This window comes from Giraffa tippelskirchi, chromosome 6, assembly GCF_054371585.1.
Source record: "Giraffa tippelskirchi isolate mGirTip1 chromosome 6, T2T-mGirTip1v1.2.pri, whole genome shotgun sequence".
NCBI classification, from domain to species: Eukaryota; Metazoa; Chordata; class Mammalia; order Artiodactyla; family Giraffidae; genus Giraffa; species Giraffa tippelskirchi.
In genome coordinates this window covers 116536356-116551956 of record NC_137280.1, presented here as the reverse complement: position 1 = coordinate 116551956, position 15601 = coordinate 116536356, and the positions used below count along the sequence as shown (strand labels likewise).

At 59.0% G+C, this 15601-nt stretch overlaps 2 protein-coding genes across 13 annotated transcripts in view; one reads left to right on the top strand and one right to left on the bottom strand.

Moving 5' to 3' along the window:
* POLRMT (RNA polymerase mitochondrial) overlaps positions 1 to 1888 on the top strand; it is a 20092-nt gene extending 18204 nt beyond the window's left edge. For 7 of the 12 annotated variants that reach the window (XR_014057158.1, XM_081502333.1, XM_081502328.1 and 4 more), the window contains one exon: positions 1530 to 1888. The gene's annotated coding sequence lies outside the window, so the exon portion shown is untranslated. The remainder of the gene's footprint in view (positions 1 to 1529) is intronic. The other 5 variants (XR_014057157.1, XM_081502316.1, XM_081502332.1 and 2 more) reach the window with 1 other exon arrangement.
* The window catches only part of HCN2 (hyperpolarization activated cyclic nucleotide gated potassium and sodium channel 2), a 20257-nt gene extending 4656 nt beyond the window's left edge, over positions 1 to 15601 (bottom strand). The window contains exons 1-5 of the mRNA XM_081502341.1: positions 14958 to 15601; positions 5424 to 5847; positions 4237 to 4398; positions 2806 to 3024; positions 1565 to 1711 (exon numbers count right to left, since the gene is read on the bottom strand). Coding sequence (XP_081358467.1) covers positions 1565 to 1711; positions 2806 to 3024; positions 4237 to 4398; positions 5424 to 5847; positions 14958 to 15601 — 1596 coding nt within the window. The remainder of the gene's footprint in view (positions 1 to 1564; positions 1712 to 2805; positions 3025 to 4236; positions 4399 to 5423; positions 5848 to 14957) is intronic.

Here is a 15601-nt window from a genome sequence, read left to right as displayed (position 1 = left end):
ATTCCAAAGGCATCAGGGGTCCACATGGAAAACAAGAGACTCTACACCTATCGGAAGAAGACATGGGAATTTCTCTAAAACCTAGGTGTATAGCAGGCAGGTGTTAGGTACCTGCTTTGTAGAGCAAGCATGTACTGCATGCCTGCTTGTATGCAGAGAGGAGATATTGAAGACTTGTGCAGCAGTCAGGTTTGTGCACCTGCTGTATACAGCAAGCATACATGGAATACCTGCTGTACACAGCAAGCATACACAGAGCACCTGATGTATACAGCATAAAAATTCCACATGAGGGAGAAACCACAATCAGCAAGGTTTAAAGACAGATGAGTGGGACTTCCCTGGCAGTCCAGTGGTTAAGATTTCACCTGATGCAGGGGGTGCAGCAGGTTTGATCCCTGGTCAGGGAGCCAAGATCCCACATGCTTTGTAGCCAGAAAACCAAAACGTAAAACAGAAGCAATCGTGTAATAAATTCAATGATGACTTTAAAAATGGTCCAGGTCAGGAAAAAAATCTTAAAAAAGACAAATGGTCACGGAGTGGAAATTTACATCACCAAGAGGTAAAGTCCTCCAGGTTATTAAGGAATTCCCTGGTGGGTCCAGGGGCTAGGAATCGATGCTGTCACTGCCAAGGGCCCAGATTTGGGTTGATCCTTAGTTGAGGAACCATCTGGCAGCCTCGTAGTTTGGCCAAAAACAAAACATAGTTACCAGAGGGGGAAGAGGTAGGTAATTGAAGAGTTTGGGATTAGCAGATACTACATGTAAAATAGATAAGGTCCTACTATGTAGCATAGGAAGCTCTTAACAACCTGTAATAAACCATACTGGAAAAGAATCTATAAAAGTGTATATAGATAGATGAGTCACTTTGCTGTACACCAGAAACTGACACAACATTATAAATCAACTATATGCTGTGCTAAGTTGCTTCGGTCCTGTCCGACTCTTTGCAGCCCCATGGACTGTAGCCCACCAGGCTCCTCAGTCCACGGGATTCTCTAGGCAAGTATACTGGAGTGGGTTGCTGTGCCCTCCTCCAGGGGATCTTCCCAGAGGATCGACTATACTTCAATTAAAAGTAAAATTTTCTAAAAACAAAAATGGCCAAAAGTTCCGTAGTTATGGACAATTCACAGAAAGAGAAACACAAACAAGCCCTTGATCGCAGGGAAACTCTCCCAAAATTAGAGAATGCACCTGAGTGTAGCTCCTTGGGGCACACCTCTCTCTGAGCATTTGGGAACTATCTCCCAGGGCGTCTCTTGTGTCACCCTCGGAGGGATCAAAGGGTTCACCCCTCCCTCGCCTCCACTGGGTGCCACGAGCTCCTCCCTCAATGCGGAGGAGGGGCTCAGAGAGGGGGCGCTGGGAGTGCGGACACCTGGAGGCCCACAGGTGTCCGTGGCTTTGTAAGAAAACGGATGGAGAGCCGGAGGAATCCGGTGGAGGGACAGGACAGAGGATGGGTATTTTCTGCCTGTATCCAGTTTTGTCAGTTTAACTTGATGTAAATGTCTACAGATCACCAGGGGCTCACTTCTCTGAGAACCCCCTACCTCCCGCAGGGGCCCGTTGAGCTCGCCCAGGATGCTGTCCTCGTCGAACATCTTGCCCTGGTAGCGGTGCTCGTAGTAGTCGTGGATCTTCTGGCGGAAGTCGGCTGGCAGCTTGTGGAAGGACATGTACTGCTCCACCTGCTTGTACTGTAACAGGATGGGGGGGCCTGGGTCAGCAGTGTCCACTCCAGAGCCCCAGCCTGAGCGGGCCTCGGCTTATGACCACAACAATATGGGACACTCAGGGAATCTGAATTTCAGATGAACGACTATGCCCCCAATAAGTATAACCCTGGCAGTAAAAGTTAACTCCTGTGTCCTGAATATCTTCTGGCAACCTCTCCCACCGCCCCTGACCCTTTGGTGGCCCCCTCCTCGATGATCTTTCTAGAAATGGCCAGCCCAGCCCCTCCTGAACAGGGATGAGGGCAAGGGCACCAGTCAGGGGTGCCAGGCCCTACTGTCCCCAGGATGGCACCCCCAGGGGAGCTTGGGCCCCCGCTTCCGTCCCAGCCCCGCCCACCCACAGCTGTCCTGAGCTCAGCGGAACCCGTGATGGCAGGCGGGTGGCGGCACCAGCTCGTGTTTGGGTGGGAGGCTGGTGGCTTCCGGACAGCCGGGGCGCCTGGCACCAGGCCCAGCTGACCCGGCCGACCTGACTGTTGGTCACTGCTGGGGGTGCAGCAGCTGCTGGGCCAAGGCCAGCCCTGGGGTAGCAGTACAGGGACAGTGGGGCAGGGTTTGGGGGACTGGGTCACCCTTGGCCTGAGGGAGGGGAAACTGAGGCAGAAGACTGACGCTGACCTCCAAGAAGGGCTGGCCTATGGGGCCACATTGGACTGGCCCCAGGGAGGCCAAGTCCCGGGACATCCTTGCTTCCCAGAGGCCTCCCTTGTGTCCTTGAGCAACCCCAGCACCCCCACCTCTCCTGGGACAGCTCAGAGACACCCCTTACCAAGAGGTCTCCTGGCCCTGTCCTTTTCAGACCTCTCCCCACTTTCCCCCTTCATCGGCCTGTGTCTCCTCTAGACTTCTTCCTCAGGGCCCTGAGCTTTCTCACTGTCCTTCTGTGAGCTGCTCCCCCCACCGAGGGGGGCGAGGTTCAGTCCTGATCACAGCCACAGACCCTTCTGGGGTCCCCAACCCCTCTACCCCTCTGGCCTCCATCCTGAGCACAATGCATGGAGCTGGAGGGACGTGGGGTGGACCCCAGACCCTCGGGAGTGCCTCCCCCCTCAGACCTTCTCCTGGTACTGGCGCCGTGAGGAGTCCAGCGACTGGATGAGGGCGGTGGCGTGGCCAATGAACATGGCGTAGCAGGTGGCACCCACGATCATGCTCAGCATGGTCAGCCAGATGTCCGTCATGCTCTCTGGAGCCTGCCGCCCGTACCCGATGCACAGCATGTGGCTCATGGCCTTGAACAGCGCGAAGGAGTAGAGCTCGCTCCACGAGTGGTTCTGCAAGTCCAAGGGTGGGTGGTGGGCAGGGGCTCGCAGTCCCTAGGGAGCCCTTCGACCCCCCCCCCAGGGCCCTGCCTGCCCACCCTCCCCCAGGCATCCAGCTCCGTGTCCAGAGTCAACCAAGGGAAACTAGATTCAGGCAGCCGACGTGATGTGCACACATTACAGCAACTCAGCAGAGGGCCAGGCCTGAAGCCACCTCTCCACTTCATTCCTGGGGAAACAGGCTCTGAGCTGCTAGAGTCCAGCCCTGGGTGTTCAAGAGCCCTCACCACTTTACAACCTCTGATGAGTGTCTTTGAGGCCAAAGAATGGGGAAGTCCTGGGGACAGCGAGCTGGAGACACTGAAATCCTGATCAGAGGGGCGGAGTGGAAGAGGCATCAGACAGGACCAGGAAGAACCCCCCCCCCCCACCAGTCCTCAGTTGAACCAGCTAGGGGAGGGGCAGCGGGCCCCATTCAGGAAACAGGACCACATGCCTGGGTGTCCGGCCAGACAATGAGCTGCCTCAGCCGGGCAGCTGGGCCAGGCGCCCAAGGGTTTTCCCTCCACTGCTCCCGCCCATCAACGGCCACCTGCCCTGTGCCCCAAATGCACCCCAGCAGGAGAAAGGCTTGTTAACAGTCAGTCTCTCAGCCAGAAAGCAATCGGTGCTCCTGAATATCCCAATTTATTACTTCTCAAGACCGATGATACCACTTTCCCATCTGAGGACTATGATAAAATTGTCGTTTAAACACATGGGTGCAAATAAAATGGGCTTCCCAGGTGGCTCAGTGGGAAACAGTCCTCCTGCCAATGCAAGAGATGCAGGTTTGATCCCTAGGTTCAGAAAATCCCCTTGAGGAAGTGGCAACCCATTCCAGTGTTCTTGCCTGGAGAATCCCAAGGACAGAGGAGCCTGGTGGGCTGCACTCCAGGGGGTCGTAAAGAGACATGACTAAGCAACAGCATGCACGCACATGCGTGCAAATAAAAGAGTGGAATGGATCACAAAACACAGTAAGCAGATGACATGATTTCTAGAGGGGCGAGGGGCACAAAAGAAGCTCTACTGCCCTCAAACGGCAACGGCAAAGGATCTCCATAGTTCAGGACCTGCAAGGATCCAACTGGGACAGCAGCCCAGAGGAGCGCTCACCGCCAGAGGGGGTTTCAGGCGCCCTGCGCTCCAGGCACGCAAGAGGGACGCGGGCGCGGGGCTCACCACCATGCCATTGATGGAGACCCAGCAGTTGCGTGGGAAGTCCTGAAGCATGGGCACCAGGAACTGCAGGCAGCCATCCCAGTGGCAGAGGAGCAGCATCATGCTGATGAGGTTGCAGATGCGCATGACCGCGCTCGCCAGGTCGTAGGTCATGTGGAAGATCTGCGGGCAAGGCAGGGCGGATCACGTGAGTGTCCAGCAGACCCATGGACACTCGTGCCCCAGGGGCAGTGGGAAGACGCAGTCTCCCGCGGGGCCCATTCCCCCTCGAGAGGCAGCCCTTATCTCCTTGTAGCCCCCACTGCCCGGAGGCCTTTCAAGGTAATGAAGTGCCCTAGACTAGAGAACGTGGCCCCTTACCAGCCTGCCGCCCAGGCACCAAATCTCTGCCTGGCCGGCCACCCACTGTCCTCTCTGAGGACCACTGCCTCTTCCAGCGACCCAGTCCCCACGCACTCCCCCCCTGGCAGCCTTGTCGTCGTCCTGGGAAGGGCTGGCGATTCTGAGCCCGTGTGGTGGCCATGGGCTGCAGAAGTCAGGTCACAGAGTCCAGAGGTGGGTCTGAACTTGGGAGAGAAGGGCATGACCTCACTTCTTGGGGCCTCAGTTTCCCTGTTGCCAACAGGGCTGTGGAGTCTGCCTCTCACAGGGCAGAACGAAGGGAGGGCTGCAGATGTGTCAAGTATTCAGGCAGTGCTCCCTGTGACCCCACTCCCCAGCAGGCAGGGGCTCCTGTGACCACACCCCTAGCTCCCCGCCCCCAATCCGCCCAGGTTCCACCCCGAAGTTTCCCAGGCCCCTCACTGCAGCTCCTGTAACTCCTCCCAGTGTACCCAGTGACACGGCTACTCCTGTGTGTCCAATCCCGCCTGTCTTTTCATTGTAGTACGTCCCTGGACCCTGCAGCACCCCCCGCCAAGGGTCTCTCATCATGGCCTGGCCTTTTTGTTCCCGGTGCCTCTTGCAGCCATCGCCTGGTCCCATCACCATCACGGCATACTCACCCATCACCACCCCCTCGCCCATCATGACCCTGCCCCTACATCCCAGCCCAGCTCCAGCCGATCACGACCCCACTGACCCCACCCTTGCCTCTGCGCCCCAGCCCCACAGCCCCTGCCCACTAGCCCCGCAAGACCCCGCCCATGCCCGTGGCCACGCCCCTGCGCCCACACACAGCCACTCACCTCCTCCCACTGATGGATGTAGCGGATGAGGCGCGACAGGCGGAGCAGGCGCAGCAGGCTAAGGATCTTGGTGAAGCGCACTATGCGCAGGGCGCGGGCCGTCTTGTAGACCTCAGAGTCGATGCCTTTCTCCACGATGAGGAAGATGTAGTCCACGGGGATGGAGGATACGAAGTCCACCACGAACCACGTGCGCAGGTACTTCTTCTTGATCTTCTCGGGGTCCAGGATGATCTCCGTGTTGTCCTCGATCACGATGCCAGTGCGGAAGTTCAGCACCAGGTCCATGAGGAAGAATGTGTCCGAGACAACATTGAACACAATCCACGGGGCCGTGGTCTCATCCTTGAAGAAGGTGATGCCCACGGGGATGATGATGAGGTTTCCCACCATGAAGAGCAGCATGGTGAAGTCCCAGTAGAACCTGGGGGCGAGGCGCAGCGGGTCACAGCTCCGCCTTTGTGCGGGGCCTTCCTCTGAGCGCTTCTGCCTGGCCCACTGTGCATTCAGGCGGCATCGAGGACCGGCCCAGAACTTGTATACTCGGGCGAAGCTGACAATTTGCCCCCACCCCGGGTCATAGCTGGTGAGGGCTTCCCAGATGGCGCTAGTGGTAAAGAACCTTCCTGCCAATGCAGGGGATTCAGGTTCGATCCCTGGATCGGGAAGATCCCCTGGAGGAGGGCATGGCAACCCACTCCAGTATTCTTGCCTTGAGAATCCTATGGACGGAGGAGCCTGGAGGGTTATAGTCCATGGAGTCGCAAAGTTGGACACGACTGAAGCGACTTAGCATGTAGGGCTAGTGTGGACCTCGCCTCCAGGAAGCCCTCCCACATCCCAGATTGCACTCTACTGCTGCCTGGACTCCTCCAGCCCGGTTCCTCTCACAGGCCCAGCCTGACTTTCTTTCTTTGAAGAAGTCAGAGACCTGGAATAACCGCTCAAAAATTGACTAAATGTTTCCCAGGACCAAAAAGGTCCAATGTGCCTGGCACAAGGTTGGCATGCCAAAGGAAGTAAGGCTGAGCAGGGAGGGGGGAGACAAGCGGAGAAACTGGAGGGGTGGGGTGGGGATTGGCTTCAGGAGTGCTGGGTGGCTGGGCGGTGGCTGCAGGTATGGGATGGGTGCCAGACAGAGTGCAGGACCCCCACCCCCGCTGGGTTTCCCCGTGGGGCACTGGAAGGTTGAGCAGGGGTCACTGGCTATCCCTCCATTTCTGAAAGCGCCTGGGGTTGGGGGGGCTGGAGACAGGGCCGAAGCTGGGGTGCCCCAGGGGCAGGGAGAAAGGAAGAGGAAGGCCTGGCAGGCAGAGCATAGGTCCAGGTGACAGAGGAACCTGAGTGACCCAACTTGGCCAGGCTTGGATGTTTCATGTGATAAATATGCCTGAAAATGGGATGACTGGTTGCTTCCACTGCCAAACACACACACCCAGGACTGATAACGTGTGCCCGAGGTCAATTCCAGAATTCCACCTGGGAATGCTATGCTCTCAGGAAATGGCCTGTCATTTGAGGAATAAATCTATCAACAGCCGGGCACCGTGTCCTGAGTTCAACATTTACCCATGAGGACAGATGGACGCAGCAAAGGCCACATGGAAAGATGCCCAGCCCTGTAGCAATCCAGCAAACAGGAATCAAAACTACTCAAGGGAAAACTGTCCAGTGCTGCAGAAAGTTAAAGTTACCATGTGGCCTGGCAAGTCCGCATGGGTCCTGGACCTACACCCAAGGAATGGAAAGCAGGTATTCAAACAGACTCTTCTACACCAGTTTCCACCATGGCATGACTTACATTGGCCAGAATTGGAAACAATCCACGAATCCATCGGTGGATGAACATATAAACATAATGTGGTCCCTCCACACATGGGAGCATCACTCAGCCACAAAAAGGGGAGAAGCCCCGACACTCGCTACACGTGGATGGACCCTGAGAACACGGTGCTCAGTGAGAGAAGCAGACACAGGAGGACACATAGGGTGTGATTCCACTGATGGGAAACGTCCAGAACAGGCAGATACACAGACACAGAGAGTGGGTTCCTGGTTGTCAGAGGCTGGGGAGTTTCTGTTTGAAAAGATGAAAATGTTCTGGCAAGGATGAAAGGTGGTGGTTGCACAACATTGTGAATGTACTTAATGTCACTTGACTGTATGCTTTTAAATGGTTAAAGGCCAAATGCTATGTTGTATTTATGTTAACGCATGTATACAAAGAGAACACCGAGGACCAGGGTCTTAGTGATGAAGGGATGCCCCAGATTGGGGTCTGAGGCCACACTCCCTGTCGAGATTCAGACAAAGGATGGTCTCAAATTCGGAACAGAGTCCTTTGTCTGATTTTACCTCTCACAGTGCAGGGAGAGACGCCCACCCTGAGGTGGGTATCCTGGGCTCTCTGGTAGGCAGGGTGCCCTCTCCATCATGGCCAGAGTCCCCATGTCCTCTTGGAGAAGGTTCTAGCATGTGCAAGCAGGACAGGGCTGGGGGACCCTCAAAGTCTGTCACTTCCTGGGCCTCCCCCAGATGGACAGGAGAGACTGAGGTTCCCAGGGGCTGGAGGGAGGGGCTCTCCCAAATTAGCACAAACTAACAGAAAGCTGTAAACACCAGTGCTGACCTGACTGCAGTGAGCACCCTGATTTGGGAGACACTGTGGGTCGGCTCTCTTGGGAGCAACCCTGTTAAGGAAGAGCTACAGCACCTCACCTGCCTGGTAACCCAGGCCTTCCACTTCAGGGAATTGATCCCAAGGAAATCATCCAAGAGGAAGAGAGAAAAATTAAAAAGTGATTTGTAACAAGATGTTCACAGGAGCCTCATCTGCGAGAGCCAAGCCTGGAAAGGACCCAAGACAGTGGTGACAACAGCCAGGTCTGGGCTCCTGCCCACTGGCAAGTGTGACCTTGGCAAGTCCCTCCAGCCTCTGGGAACCTCAGTCTCTTCTTCTTTCTGTCTGGGAGGAGCCCAGGGAAAGGCAGGCTTTGAGGGTCACCGGGCCCTATCTACCCACACGTGCTGAGGGCTTCTTCCAGTGGCCATGGGGACTCCAGCTGGGAAACCCACCTTAGGGTGAAGGTGGATGGAGACCTTGAGAGATGAAAGTGTCGACATGATCTAGGGTGAATGATAAGGGCAGAACAAAGGACTGCTCCAAGTTCAAGGCCTTCTTTACATGAATCTAGACCAGATGTAGGGCTCAGACCTCTGATCTGCCTCATCTACTCATCCTTGAGACCCCCAGGACCCCAGCCCCAACCTGAATGAGGGGCCTCACCTGCCTGCTCCCCACCTCCACCCCCAGCGTGTCCACAGCAGAGCTCCTAACCCCCTGCTTTCTGGACTGAGACCTCCCCCAGCCCCAGTTTTGGGGTTGAAGGGCTTATGCCTGAGGACAAAGCAAGCAGGAAAGAGTAACTGAAGGCCAGTGGAGAAGAAACCTCCAGAGAGCCCAGAAACCCAGGAGAGGGGGTTAGAAACAGTCTAAACTGGGGGGCCTAGAAACCACCAGGGTGGGGCAGAAAGTCTAAATGGCCAGAAGCAGAAGTGCTCCCCGCCAGGTGACACATCACAGACATTCTCTCCTTTTGTTCTGGGGTCAGGGTGTGGGGGGCGGGGGGGGGGGCAGCTGTTGGCAGACACCACACTTCCCCACTGACAGACCAGAGAGGTGGCCCAGCCTTGGGCTGCAGGGCCAGAGACCTGAGAGCCAGCCTGCCACCCCTGGGCCTGTCCTGTCCACTGCCCACACTGCCAGGAACTTCACCTGCAGGCCTGAGCCCTGGCCTGTGCCTCTTGGTCACTGGAAACTATCCCTGGCTGCCCAGGGTCTCAGCCTCATCCCCTCCAGCCAACGTGGTCCTCCTGGAGGTGGGCAGGAGGAGGGGACTGAGGCCTGGCGTAGAGGTTCCAGGTCCCCCTCCCCTGCACACCCACCTCTCCTGGGCCTGCCTGCCCCCTTGGGCTGTACAGCCCCAGGGCTGATCACTCTCCTCTGTGCCTCCATGCCTCATCTGCCCAATCCCGGCAGCCCCTCCCGCAGCAGGCCATCTCAGAGACCTCTCAGGACCCAGAGATGCCCTCCCATGACCCAGAGATGTCCCCCCCAGGACTCAGGGACCTCCTGGGACCCAGACACTCCCCAGGACTCAGAGACCTCCCCAGGACCCAGGTACCTCCCAGTATCCCCAAGACTCAGAGACCCCTGAGACCCAGAGACATCCCCCAGGACCCAGAGACTCCTCAGGACCCAGGGACCCTTGGGACCCAGAGACCCCCCCACTGGGACCCAGGGAACCCCCTAGGACCCCAAGAACCCCCAGGACAAGGTCAGGGCTTCAGGGGCCAGGGTCACAGCTACCTCAGATACCCAGGGTCTTTGGGGACGATAATTAAACCCTGTATTGAGAACTCCTCCTGAACAAACAGACCCCATGAGAAAACACTCAGACCCTGGTTCCCACTTGTGCCCAGATAGGAACTGGGCCCTGAAAGACAGCGAGGCCAGGGCTCCTGGGCAGGAAGTGGGGGGCTCAGCACAATGACCCCAGCACTCTGTGAACAGGAGCACTCAGAACCCTCTCCCAGGTGCCACAGCCACATGGTTCTGATGTCAGTGGGGCCCACTGGGAGCCTTGCACCTGCTCCAGCAGCTGCCCGGCCTTTCTCTGTGCAGATGGAGAAACTGAGGCTGGAAATGGTTAAGTGACAGAAGCCAGGCGGTCAGACCTCAGGACCAGAGCTGGGGACCACGTGATCACCCTCCTATCTCCAGTGCTTCGGGCCCCTCCCTTCAACTCCGGAAACTAGACAAGCAGCCTGTGCTTCCAAGACCGGGCAGGGCAGGACCAGGCAAGGGGCTGGCAGGGGCGTCCCAGGAGCCTGAAGCTGCTGGCCAGGGACACGGTGAACAAGGGCAGCAGCTCCCTCCATTCCGGGTTGGAGAACCAAGAACTGGGCAGGAGGCAGTCTAGGAATTATGGATTAGATCAGGCAAATCCCAGGGGATTAGGGGCTGGAGGTCTGCAATTAAGGATGAGCCTGGAGGGGTGGGAGGGTGGAGGATTAGGGCCTGAGCCCTTGGACATGAGTTACAGATCCCAGGCAGGTGTCAATGATCTGGAAAGGGAGACTCCCCGGGGGAGGATTCCTAGGTGATCCCAAGACAGGGCAGACTGTGGAGACGACTGGGTGCCAGGCCAGGGGGACACATGGTGACCAGACAAACCCAGCACTCCCTCAGGGCCCCATCCTGGGTAGGGAGCTGGCCGTTCCACACAGACAGAAAAATGACTGGGATGCTTCAGAGGGGCCGCTTTAGCTAGGATGAGTCAGGAAGGCTTCTCGGAGGAAATGGCATGTGGGCAGAAAACGGAGAAGGGCCACTAGGCAAGGTACAGGGCACTGCACCCTGGGCCCAGGGAACAGCCAGCATGGAGTTTGCCTTTTGGGCAGCTGGGAGGCCTGGGGCTGGAGCAGAGGCATAAAGGGAGGTGAAAAGGGATGAGAGGTGTGGGAGCCGGGCTCTGTGGGGCTGTGGGGGCCATGGCCAAAGTGAGTCTAAAGTGAGAAGAACAAACATCCCTGCCAGCAGCTGGAAGGCCAGGAAGGGGCGGAGGGTGTCCAGGCAGGAGGTGGGGTGGCCTGTGCTCGCTGTGTTTGGGGGAAGTGAAGCAGGGTCTTTCCTGAGCAAGTGGGTAGCTGAGGAAGCTACCTTATATAAAGTGAACTCTCTCAGCATCCCCCCTGAGCCCCCAGGTCATGCCCAGGCCCTATGTAGACACAGGGGCATAGGTGCGTGACAATCTAAAGCAGGGAATTCAAGGACCAGAAGCTCCAGCTTCTGGTAGGAACCCCGTGGAGTGACGCAGGGCCCCTGACTCCCCACAGGGACAATGGCGCTCCCTTCCTCCCTGCTGGGTGGGCCTGGGCCACAACTCTTCCACCTGGGAAATGGGTATATCCACCGCCCCCTACTCTGAGCGCTGGATGCAGAACCGGGGAAGCTCTGGGCCCCATTCCTGCCTTGCCTCCCCACTCCACCCCACCCCCATCACCCCCACCACCCCTGGGATAATTCAGAGCTTATTCTCATGAGCTGACACATCCTGATCTCCCACTGATCCATAGGGCCATCTGGGGCAGGAGAAGGCCTCTAGTCCTGTCTGATCTTCAGGCCAGCCCTCCACCACCCCAGGCTCTTGGGGTCCCCTAGGGTGTCACACAGATTCAGGCCAGCATCCACAGGACCTGGCTTTGTCTGAACTCTGCTGAGGGCCAGGAAAGGGACCCACTTCTCTTCTCCCTGCAAAACCAGGCCTTCTGGTGGCACACAATTTGGGAACATTGAGCAGCAGGAGAGACTCAGGTCAGAACTCAGAGGCAGTTACAGACTTGGAAACAGGATGAAAGGCCTTGGGAAGCCACCGCCCATACTCTCTCTGAGGCGATAAGGCCACTGGCCCCCCATCCCAGACATGCCCAGGCCCCCACTCAACCACAGCTGCCTTGATCCCCAAGTGACCACCATCCGAGGAGGTGAAGAAAGTGGCAGGAGGAGTGGATGGTCCAGAATGGGAGAGCTTCCTGTTGTCCCTGGAACATGCTTCTCCCCTCCCTCACTCCATGGACGCTCGTAGAACATCTGTGTCCCGGCGCCAGTTCTAGTGTTACCCACAGCCCCATGAAGAAGTGAAGACACGCCCAGAAAGGGTTGGGGCTGGTCCTAAGCTGCCAGGAAACGGGGCTCACGACCTGACTCACGGCCTCACCTGGCACCCACATTGGCCCCTCAGTGGGCTCCCCAAATCGTCCTGGGCCCCCCTGCATGCCAGGCCCCAGGAAACTATGGTGGAGGAGTGTGTGAGAGAGGCAGGTAAGCGTATCAAGGGAGAAAAGGCCTCTTCCAAGTGCACAGGTGGTGCAGACACAAATCGGATGAAGAGAAGTGGGGTACACCTTGAATTTGGGGAAACTGAGGCAGGGAAGCCTGAGAAGGGCTCCAGGCTACACACAGTGAGTGCAGGCCTCACTGCAGACTTCCCCAGCCCCTCCACATCCTGGTCCAGACTTTGTACTCCTCTCTCCCAGCCTTGGTCTGGTCACCTTCTTCAAGAGCCCCCCTCCCTGAGGCCTCTGCAGACACTCCCCCTCCCTGGAAGCCCTTGTGGTCCTTGGAGTGAGGTGTGGCTGTGGCTGTTCCAGCTCATCAAACGTGAATTGTCCTGTCATCCACGCCAGACAGGTGCCGGGTCAACCTGAACAAAGTTGCTGCTCAAGGAAGTGGTCCTGGGGCTGGTGTGGGAAACTTAGCCTCTTGGCCTCATTTCCCTTCTCAGTCATGTCCAGGGCTCACCTGGGCGCCAGCGGGGACACTGTCTGCACCATCAGGTCATGAGCACAAACAGAGCCAAGTGTGGACAAGCAGACCCAAGGACCCTCCTTGCTGCTCCATGAATGGTTCTTAAAACTAACACACACTTATGAACACAGGACGCCTTTTTTTCTCTTGTTTCTTCTTGGCCTGGACAGGACATGGCCAGAGACCAGCCTGCCTGACAATCCAAAGTGTGGATTCAGAGGCCAGCCTCCCCAGGCACGAATCCCCACTCTGCCTGGCTTGGGACTAGCTGTGTGGCTTTGGGCAAGTGAATTTACCTCTTTGTGCCCCTCTCCTGGTGTGTAAATTTGGGGTAGCTGCACCCCAACTTGGAAGGATCTTAGGGTTTTACCTTGACTGGCTTACCTTGCCCCAGCTACAGGCCACACATGCCCCCTCCCTCGCCCCCACCCCGTTGATCACCTCCAGTTTACAGTGTATCTGCCCAGGGACACACGAATGACTGTGCGGGACAGGTAGAACGATGGGGACACCCAGCTCCTTCTCCCAGCACCACCATCCCTTCTGCAGCCAAGAGGAAGCTCAGGGCCACCCACTGCCCTGGGGAAGCTGCAAACAGACGTGCTGGAGGGGACAGGGGAATGACTACTTTCTGCAGCTACCTCCCACTGCCCACATGTCCCCCACATCCCTTTCCAGCCAGCTGGTGTTAGCCCCTGGTTCATAGGGGGACCAGGTGGGCCAGAGAGCCCTGGAAGTCAAGTCCATCCCCATTTCACAGACCAGAACTATCTACAGAAGGATACAAAGCCCCCAGGCAGGTCGGGACCATCCAGAGCCCCCCCACCCACCGCATCAGGACGTGACCCTGGGACCTCTGCCCCTGGCCTCTCCCCAAACCCAAACCTCTAGTCAAGGCTGCACTCACCTCCCAGGAGTGTCTGAAGGGTGAGGAGCTGGAATCATGGACTTTCCTCCAGCCTCTGCCCCTGACTTGTGTCCCTGGGCCTCCATTTCCCCAGCCGTCCAGAGAAAGGGAGAGTCCCGCAGCCCCCTTTCCCAGATCTGGGGGTCCAGGAGCAAAAGACCTCCGACTTCAGAGGAGGGGAGGCCGGAGACCCGCGGAGGGAGAGGATCCGCAGGCCTCCGGACTGCTGTCCGTGGTGCTGAAACCGCGTCCGCCCTGGGAGCCACAGCCAGTAGGCGAGCGGATGGGGGCACACAGACCCTGTGCACCTAGCTCACACACTCCAGTCATGGACACATCACCTCGCACACACACACACACAACATCTCTCCCCAACATACAGCCACGATCTGCCGTTCAGACACACCCCCCCCAGAGCGGTAGGCCCGCGCCCCCAGGACCCCCGCCCCCGCAGTCACATGCTCTTGATCACACACACGGACTGCAGCGACAGGCATCGTTCTCACTCGCAGGCCACACAGCGCACGCCCAGGAACGGAACTGCAAACAAACGCGGCATGACCCTGCTCCGGCCTTGCTCTGAGCCTTTCCACGCACCAGCCGGCTGAATCCACATCGACATCACAACCACTGACACCTGGGCACGCCACCCGGCCGCCAGAGCTGATGAAGCTCAGAGAAGACACAGCCGCGGGATCCCAGCACGCTCAGCACCCACTCCTCGCGCAACACCCAGGCCCAGGGACCAGCGACGCGCCTCCCTGCGGCGTGGAACGCAGGTGGAGACCATGAGACCCGGCGTGTCCGCTTAACCCTTTCTCCGCCAGACTCTACGGGGCGCGTCCTTCCCGGGCGCCCTTCCTTCCTCCTTCCTTCCGCTCCTCCGCCTCCCTGGCGCCCACGTTCCCCTCTATTCGTCCTATCCGCCCCTCTGCGCTCAGACCCTGGTCCTGCGGCCCGTGACGTGCGCCCACTCGAAGGGCGGGGAATGTCAGGTTGCGTGGGAGGGGGCGCGCCAGGGTCATGGAACGAGCCTGCGTGCATCTCCCAGCGCCCCTCCAAGGGCGGCGCCTTGGGCTCCCAGGTCCTTCTGGGGCGGGTCCCGGACTCGCCCGAGGTCACTGAGGGGGCCCTGAGGTCACCCGCGGGGCGCACCGCACCGCCCCGCCCTTTCCGAAGCGCTCCCAGGACGGCCGCTGCTCGCGTCTGCTCGCCTTGCCCCTCCGCGCGGGCCGGCTGACCCTCCGAGCGATAGTACCTGAAGTCGCTGTAAGGGTGGATGATCCAGGCCCCCGCTGACTTGACGCGCTCCTGCTCGCGCTCCACGGCCTTCTGACTGCCGAACATCCGCAGCGAGAACTTGTTGACGCCTGGCTGCAGGAGCGCGCCGAACTGGCGCTGCATGAAGCTGGCCTGGCTGCCGCGCGACTCCCCCGTCGGGCCCGCCTCCTCGCTGCCCGCCTCGTCCGCCGGCCCGGGCCCCGCGCCCGAGCCCGGCCCGGGCCCCGGGGCTGCCCCGCGGCACGAGAACGACACCTTGGGACCCCGCGCCGGGCCCTCGGACCCCGCGGGGCTGCACTGCGGCTCGCCGCGCCCGCACTCGCCGTTCGGGCTGCCCTTGGCCGTGCTCGCGGCGCCCGGGGTGCCGGGGCGGCCGCAAGAGCTGTCTCGGCTGCGGAGCCGGGCCCGCGGGCCGCCCTCGTCTGCTGCCTCCGGGGGCGCCGCCTCGGTCCGGGGCGCTTGCTGAGGGGGCGCCGGTCCGGGGCCCGGAGGGGGCGCGGGTGGCGGCGGCGGCGGCGGCTGCTGCTGGGGGGCCGCGGGCGGCGGCGGCGGCGGCGGCCCCGGCGCGGGGGTCGCGCCCGGGCTCTCCCCGGGCCGCCCGCCGCCCCCGCGCGCGTCCAT